At 39.3% G+C, this 8,286-nt stretch overlaps 1 protein-coding gene across 1 annotated transcript; it reads left to right on the plus strand.

The window, feature by feature from the left end:
- WDR12 (WD repeat domain 12) lies at window positions 1-7,424 on the plus strand. Its single transcript, XM_042874806.1, has 13 exons — window positions 1-91; window positions 162-256; window positions 354-448; window positions 973-1,079; window positions 1,871-1,986; window positions 2,410-2,564; window positions 3,316-3,361; window positions 3,989-4,074; window positions 4,184-4,324; window positions 4,435-4,540; window positions 5,323-5,455; window positions 6,172-6,244; window positions 6,972-7,424. Exons 1-13 carry the CDS (start codon window positions 51-53, stop codon window positions 7,047-7,049), a joined length of 1,272 nt encoding a protein of 423 aa, XP_042730740.1. The 5' UTR covers window positions 1-50; the 3' UTR covers window positions 7,050-7,424.
- Window positions 7,425-8,286: the final 862 nt, after the last annotated feature.

Below are 8,286 nucleotides of genomic sequence, written 5' to 3' on the forward strand. Positions count from 1 at the left end.
GGGAGGGGCTCCGCGACGGCGCGCGGGCTGCTGGGGGCGACGGTGCCGGCATGGCGCAGCTCACCGCGAGGTTCCGCGCCGAGAACCCTAGGTGAGGCGGCGCGGCCGGGTCAGGGGGTCGGTTACGGGATGGGACCGCTAACTGCGCCGTGTGCCCGCAGGTACGCCGTAGAGGACGTTCCGTTCTCCGTGCCCGCGGCCTCCGAGACCGCCGACCTCAGTCACCTCATCAACAAGCTGCTGGCGGCGCGCGCCGGTAGGTGCCGCGGGAGGGGCCCGGCCCGGAGCAGCTCGGTACTCGGCGCGAGGCCCCTCGCCCATCCTCAAAGGGAACGCTCTCTGCTTTGTTTCAGCGGACCACAAATATGTGGAGTTCGACTTCCTCATCCAGGGCCAGTTCCTGCGCGTGCCGCTGGTCACGCACATGGAGATGGAGAACATCTCCACGGTGAGGCTGCTTTTCTGACTGACCCAGAAGTCCCCGCAAGTTTAAACTCAGTCTGAACGGCAAAATAACGACAGAGTGTGAGATTAGTAGCTCTAGACAACGGAACACCGTTATCCGAGCTCTGGTCTCTGTACCGTGCTTTAAGTTCATCATTCACGCGTGTTGAGTCCCCTGCAATAGCAGTTAAATTGAGGGCAGAGGGGGAAGTTAGCATCGCCTCGAGAAAGCTGTACCCTATGAATTATATTTTAGACACCAGTTTTAAGTGGTAGATACAGAAGAGGAACGCGATAACAGTAAAGATAATAGCTTCTGCTGTCAGCTTGCTATTAACCATAATTTGCTACAGCTATAGAGAAGGCAACATCACTCACCTGACAGCTGCAGGTCCACTAACCCGGAATTGTTGATGCCAAGATCTCTGCCCAAAAAACTTGTACCTTTGCACCACACTGCAATTAAAGTATGATTGTTATTAAGAAAAATAAAAGCACACTAAATAAATACTTTGTTTGTGAGCTCAGGAAGAAGTGGTGGAAATCGAGTATGTGGAGAAATACATGGCCCCGCAGCCCGAGGAGTGCATCTTCCACGATGACTGGATCAGCTCTGTTCAGGCCACTGAAGAATGGTACCACACTAAACCAGTTCTACGATTTTTCTTTCTTACTCCTGACGTATGCACTGGACTCCATGGTGTTAAATGGAGTGCTATTCTGTTTCTTTACTGAACTGTTATTTTTTTCTCCTTGCTCTGCTTTTGACTTGATTTTCCTTTTTAGCCTATCAAGTCCAACAGCTGTTTGCTTTCATAAGCACTTTATAGTTTTAACACCTCAGAAATTGTGTTGAAGTCAGCACAGAACCAGACAAATATTTCAACATAGGACTCTTAGTAGAAATGGGTAATACAAATACTGTTTACCATCTCTGAAAGGAAGCAAGATGTATCTATTTTAAATCTTAAATCCTTTTGACTTCAAATGGGATGGGTGTACAGCAGCAAATACAACTGCATAGCTTTGTGCAGGGCTTTTCTTTAAAGCCTATCATTGTCCTTAAGCAATGTATTTTAAAACTGATTTTCCAGTCAACTAGCCCATGTTTCTGTACTAACATATGGTTTGAAAATGCTTCAGGATCCACCTGTTAACACACTATGAACAATAACATTTCGTACATCATTTAAAAGGTAATTTAAGACTCACCAACCAGAACGTGCAGTACTACCATTGCTATTCTTTGTCCTGCACTCATAGCTTTGCACTTTTTTTTTTTTTTTTTTTTTTTGCACAGTTTTTTAACAAAGCCATTTCAGGTAACCAGATACTATGTTCATATTCTTCTGTATTTCTTGTTTCATTGAAACAAAGATAACTTCAAAGCTTCAAAAATAACAATGTTAAATTCTGTGTCTTGCAGGATACTAACTGGCTGCTATGATCAGTCTGCCCGAATCTGGTCTTTAGAAGGAAAATCTATCATGACAATAGCTGGGCATACAGAAGTAGTGAAGGATGTGGCATGGGTGAAGCAAGGTCAGTATATAATAGTTCAATTTATTGGGAGAGAAATGTCAGCATTTCTCAATCGTGAAGAATGAATGGTTGAGGTCCAACTGCCCTATGCAAGCAGCAACACCTAGAACAGGTTGCCCACAACCATGTCCAGAATTCAAGATATTATGTCAGTCCCTATCAGTTGTTTTTTGTTTTTCGTAAACCAAATAATGGTGCCATTAAGACATTCCATTAACAGTAATGAACGTAGTAGTTTAACATGCACATTGTCAACCACCTTTCCAGACTTACTTGTATTAGTTTTACTTGCAGGGTAACATGATGTGAACATCACATTACTGGTAGATAGGGTTTCTATCTACTATTTCTTCAACTATAACAATTCCTATAAATATTTTTGAAAGCAAAGTTGAGGGTGAACATGCCTTCTTTCTTCCTCAGATAGTTTATCCTGCCTGTTAATCAGTGCATCTATGGACCAAACTATCCTCCTCTGGGAGTGGAATGTGGAGAAGAACAAAGTGAAAGCCCTTCACTGCTGCAGAGGACATGCTGGGAGTGTAGACTCTGTGGCAGTTGATTGCACAAGGACTAAAGTGAGTGACCCCCTGAAGAAAATGTTTGGATTTTGGGATGTTAGCAACCTGTAACTCAAAAGAAACTTTCTTTTTCCTGTCTAGTGACAGTCAGGATATTATTGTGACTGACATAGATACATTTCTATTCCTGTTAGAGATTATGGTTACTAAGATAATCTAGGAGTGCTGCACGAACACCAGGTCTTCTTTTCAAATAAAGACATCCACTTACTCCAGTACCACAGAAGGCTGAAAGTGGCTTTAAATAGTGCTGCTTTTGATTTCTGAGAGTGAAGTTAAAGTTTACTTTTAAGGAAACCTTGCATTTTACACATATGAATGTGTGTTATAATGAACTATTTTCAAATTCTGTGTAAATTACAACAGTAATTTTGGATCAGAAAAAGTATTTCTAGAGAAACACTCAGAAAAAGCTGATAGTGGAAGAGGTATTTTCTCTTTCTGCAGGACTTGAACATTTAGAAGCATTCATACCAAAGGTAGAGTTGCCTCTCTCATCTTGACTCTATCAGACAGATGAAAAAATAAAGTACTGGTGATAAGAAAAGAGAGATTTTATAGATACTCTTCCTGCAAGGGTAGGAAAAGGAGTAATTTGATCTGTACCTTTTTTTTTGTCCCATTTGAGGGGTGCAGAATTGTTATGTATTACAATCCATTGGTTAATTTTTCAAGGAGAAACTGTGCTTGGTATGGCTTGCGAGGTCTGACAGGAACAACTGTTAACAAAACATTTCTGTTTGTTCAGTTCTGCAGTGGATCTTGGGATAAAATGCTAAAGATTTGGTCTGCAGGTAAGTCTAAGCTGAGATTCTTGGCCACATTCAGAACGGTGCTAGCAATAACCTGAATGATGGATACCTGAATACCTTTAAGAAAATTTGGTATTTATTAATAAAAGTTATAACTTTTGCCTTTTTTTTTTTTTTTTTTTTTGCAATAGCTTTGCAAGACTGTAAATAGTATCTTATGTCACTGTTTTGGTTGGTAACAATTTCAGGTATAGCGTTGAACTGCCTGCTGCTGTTTATTTTATTTAGAACACAAAACTTTGTGTCCATTTATTTTTGATGGGTTTATATAAAATGCAAGTTTGAGTGCAGGTTTGAGTATAGATTGTAAAGCAAAGGCCTATGGGTTATTTTTCTGGTCTATTAACACCATAGTATGAAGCAAAGTAAGATGGTCAGGTCTTTTCTAGTAACATAGACTAATTTTTTTCATTTGAATGTTTTTGGTTGTTTTTTTACTGTTACAAGATATGCACTTCTGGCTTAGGAGTATTTATGTGGATACTATTTCTGAAGGAAAGATTGTGTTTACCACATACTTGAACTACTGTTGGGATTTCCCATCAGGAAGGATTGTCTTAAAAATTCTGTGGAAACCTCTAGATCAAGTCTGACTGTCTTCTGTCATAGTCCCTACAGATGAAGAGGATGAAATGGAAGAAGCAGCTAACAGACCACGGAAGAAGCAGAAAACGGAACAGTTGGGACTAACAAGGGTAAGATGAGCTCCAGGTAGATCATGATCTGAGGTAGATCAGACATTTTTATTTACTGAAAGATAGGTGTGTTAATTATGCTCACTTTAATCTCACTTTTAAATCCTAGACTCCCCTGGCAACCCTCTCTGGCCACACAGAAGCCATCTCTTCTGTGCTCTGGTCAGATGCTGAAGAAATCTGCAGTGCATCGTGGGACCACACCATTAAGTTCTGGGATGCTGAGACTGGGGGTCTCAAATCAACTTTGGTGAGATCGCTGTACTTCCTATATTCAACTGATGTCCACCTTAAACAAAAATAACTATGCAAAACCAACCAGTAGCTCCTCTTTTAAAGGTTTTTGTTTGTTTCTGACAGACAGGAAACAAAGTGTTTAATTCCATTTCTTACTCACCTCTGTGTCGACGTCTGGCATCTGGGAGTACTGACAGACATATCAGACTATGGGATCCTCGTGGCAAAGGTGAGGAGGTGATAAACATGCACGTTCATGAAGGTGTTGTTCCAAAAGCATCTCAAAACTTGCCTTCTCGTGCCTCTGCTAGAAATAAGCTATTTGGGAACTTTTATTAAATACAGACATTTCTTCTATTTTCTGTAACTGAGTGCAAGACTACTTTGGTTTCTCATCAAATAATTCAGAAAACTAATTCAACTGGTTTTCACTTTTTTAAAAAACAAACAAGAAATCCTAATAACATACATTCAACTGCATAGTTGCAAACCTGTACTGTTTTATTTTATTTTATTTAAGGACTCAGTCCCTCGGTTTAAGCTGCCACACTCAAATTGGTGGGACCATCATTTAAGCAAAATAGCAGTCATTTTGTTACACTATTCTGGTGCCTTCTTACACAGGAGTGCTAATCACTTAGAACTGAGCCAACTGGATTTATTCCATAGAGACGTTTACTTATTCAGCTTCTATAAATCCAGTCAAGATTTCAACTGTATTATCCTCTTATTTGTTAATAATAAAAGCTTTTTTTTTTTTCAAGAATGTTTGAGAAGAGAGTTTAGTAAAATTATTATTTTTTTTTTATATAAATTCCTTCTGCCAGAACTAGTGTGACTTTTTTTTGTGTGTGTGTTCACTTTGATTTCTGAGATAACAATTGCAGAATACTGGGGACAGACACTTACTTCAGACACAAAGGTGTTGCTGACCAAATTTTGTATGCATCTTAAAAGGGCCAGTTGCAGTTGACATTGGCTGTGAGCAGCTTCTTTTTTTCTCCTGTCCAGATGGCTCCTTGGTTCTCCTGTCTCTGACTTCTCACACAGGCTGGGTGACATCTGTGAAGTGGTCACCCACCCATGAGCATCAGCTGATCTCTGGTTCTCTGGACAACATTGTGAAGCTGTGGGACACAAGAAGGTAAAATAAACACATGTCCCATGCTAGTCAAAGGCATGTAAGCTTACAGTGTCAGTTAGCCTAGTGAAATCACAAAGTCAGTGTTAGAAATTCACTGGAAACTCCTGAGGTGATGGTGGAAATCTGCTAAGATTCAGGAGTCAGGCACATAATGAAGAAAAATATTTGTAATCTATTCAAGGACCTTTGGCTTAATCATGAGAGCTGTATGGTGTTCCAACACAGGACATCACTGATATTAAGGGCAGCGTTGACTGTGAAGCACGAGTTAGGAACCTAATGTTGCTATTGAGGTTAAGAACAGCGGTTCTGCTACACACTCCTCTGCTAAAGAACAAAACATGCTATTTCTGAAGAACAACTCTAATATAATGACATTTCACTTGCTACTGCTTTTGCACTTTCGTACAAATTTCAAATAATGGTCTGCATTCAGGAAACTTAAATGTATTTTTTCTGGGGAAAAAAAAAGTGCAGTCAAACAGTATACACATGGAAGAAAGACCTTCATTAACCTTCTGTCTGAAAGTAGTTTTCAAGCAGGTGAAAAATACTGCTGCTTTTCTCTTTGGGGACAAGAGAGTTTAACACTGAAGCAATCAGCTACAGAGAATGCAACAGAAAGGTCACAAATTGTGGATATCCATACGTTGTTAAAGAGTTGAAGTGCTCACGTGATTTCAAACAGGTGACTGTATATACCTGTGTTTTACCAGTTGCAAAGCTCCACTGTATGATTTGGCTGCTCATGAAGATAAGGTTTTGTGCGTGGACTGGACAGAAGCAGGGGTAAGAATGTGAAGAGCAAATCTGCTTAAGCATTGTGGTTAGGAAATGGGCTAAAGGCAGTATTGCTTATGGTATTTAACATGCTTAATGGCAGAAGAGGGGAAGAAGTTTTAGTTGCTTTGGTTGGTAGTGGGTAAAAAAGGTGTTACTGTCATTGCAGTGCTTCCCTGTACAACTGTGAAAGGAGGTAGGATGGGAGTTTAAGTTCCATAGCACTAAGTGGGCATTATATTCATCTTCCACATGGGGAGAGAAATGAAAACAGCAGCACATCTCACTGAGAAAATGTGTGTTCCAAGTACCATTTACTGCCAGAGACTAAAGCAGCAGCAAGAATGGAGACATCAGGCATGGCGATGCAAGTAGAAGAGGGGAACTTTGTAATCCTCTGTAGCAAGCTGTTCTGCTACTGTAACGATACAAACATGCAAAATGTTTTTATTATTTTATGCTAAGGTTTAAAACTCTCAATGTGGCTCCAGTTAGAAAACAGGAAAAGGCAGAAAGAGCTTTAGAAGTTTTCCACAAAAACTTCTAATTCTGGGAGGAGAGCCAGAGACAAAACTGCTCTCATGCTTGGATTCTGAATTTTCATCATGCATTAACAGTTCATTATTTATCATTTCTTCTCATATCTTAAAGGAGAGAAAAATGAGAATTTCTAACATTTGTTAGGGAATTTTGCATAGTTCTAATGTTGACTACAATTTTCTGTTTCTGTCATCAGTTGCTATTGAGTGGAGGTGCAGACAACAAACTGTATTGCTACAGATACCCAGCCACAGCCTCTGATGTTGGAGCATGAAGTCAACAGCTAGAAGGCTTTTTTTTTTTTTTTTTTAAATTTCAAACTTCCCAGTAGTCACTCTCTCTTAACATCCATACACACCCAACATCTGAATGAAGACTTGCAGTTCAGAGTTGTTCCTACTTTTTGTACTGGTAACCCGTATCTGAATTCATAAGAGCAGAACAACAGCCAGCAGCTTCACACATGCTTACCGTAAAACAGCAGAGGGTGTTTCTTCCCATTTTGATGACTTTGTATTTAAATCTTTCAAAATGGCTATTTGTATAGCCCTCTTATTAACAGTAAGCTGTTATTGACACTTAGAGGAAAAATTACTGGACTAATTTTTTTTTTTTTTTTTTTTTTTTTTTTGCATTCACCTGCATTCCCTTTATAAAAAATTAAAGCTTTTATCTAAGTTTGTTGCTCCAGTGCCTCACTTGAAATAAAAATCAGACTTTCAGTAGGTTCACTGGCAGTTCTTAAACATAAACCTTCAGTACACCCAGGAGATACGTAGATTTTGTTCATATACATAAACCTTTTAATAAGCAATTCCACTTAATTAAGGGTATGGTAACTTCCTTCAGTACATTAGGATGAAGCTAGCTCAGGATCTACTGCCCAACTATGCAACTCACGACCATATGGCTGAATTAGATACTTGTTTGTGAAGACTGCCCTGAAAATTTCACAACTTTCCATTCACAGAAACAACCTACTTAGTATTACTTTTGCCTTCCTTCCTCCCTTTCAACATAAAAATCCTGCCATAAAACTATTTTTGAAGTAATTGGCCCTGGTACATTAGAAAATGTCATGATTTCATATGGGAAAAATCATCAACAAATTCCTATAAAAAGAAATTAATGGAAAAATCTTACAGCACAGCACTTCATTATTTAATCATCATTCAACCCTAGAGTTAGTTGATCCCATTGAACTTCTGCTAAACTGGAAAACAAATCAATTTTCATCTTTTGCAAATAAGATCACTCAAGTCATCAGTCCTACTTTGAAAAGGAGCTTTAAGTCCAATGGCTTATTTTTGGAAATTAGCCTAAGAAGAAATTCTAGAGTCAAAACTAAATCCATTTCATAATGTAAAATTCAGTTTAGCTGTGTTTCTTTAGCTGTTCTCACAGCTTGAAGGCTTCATTTTCTAAACTGCAGCCTGACACTGTTTTTTGTTTAACTTTGTTTGAGCATGTTTTCTTGGCCAATGCATGAGGCTATCACTTATGCAAACGAC

The sequence above is a fragment of the Lagopus leucura genome, unplaced genomic scaffold, assembly GCF_019238085.1.
Source record: "Lagopus leucura isolate 7727_CA_CO unplaced genomic scaffold, USGS_WTPT01 Super-Scaffold_100012, whole genome shotgun sequence".
NCBI classification, from domain to species: domain Eukaryota; kingdom Metazoa; phylum Chordata; class Aves; order Galliformes; family Phasianidae; genus Lagopus; species Lagopus leucura.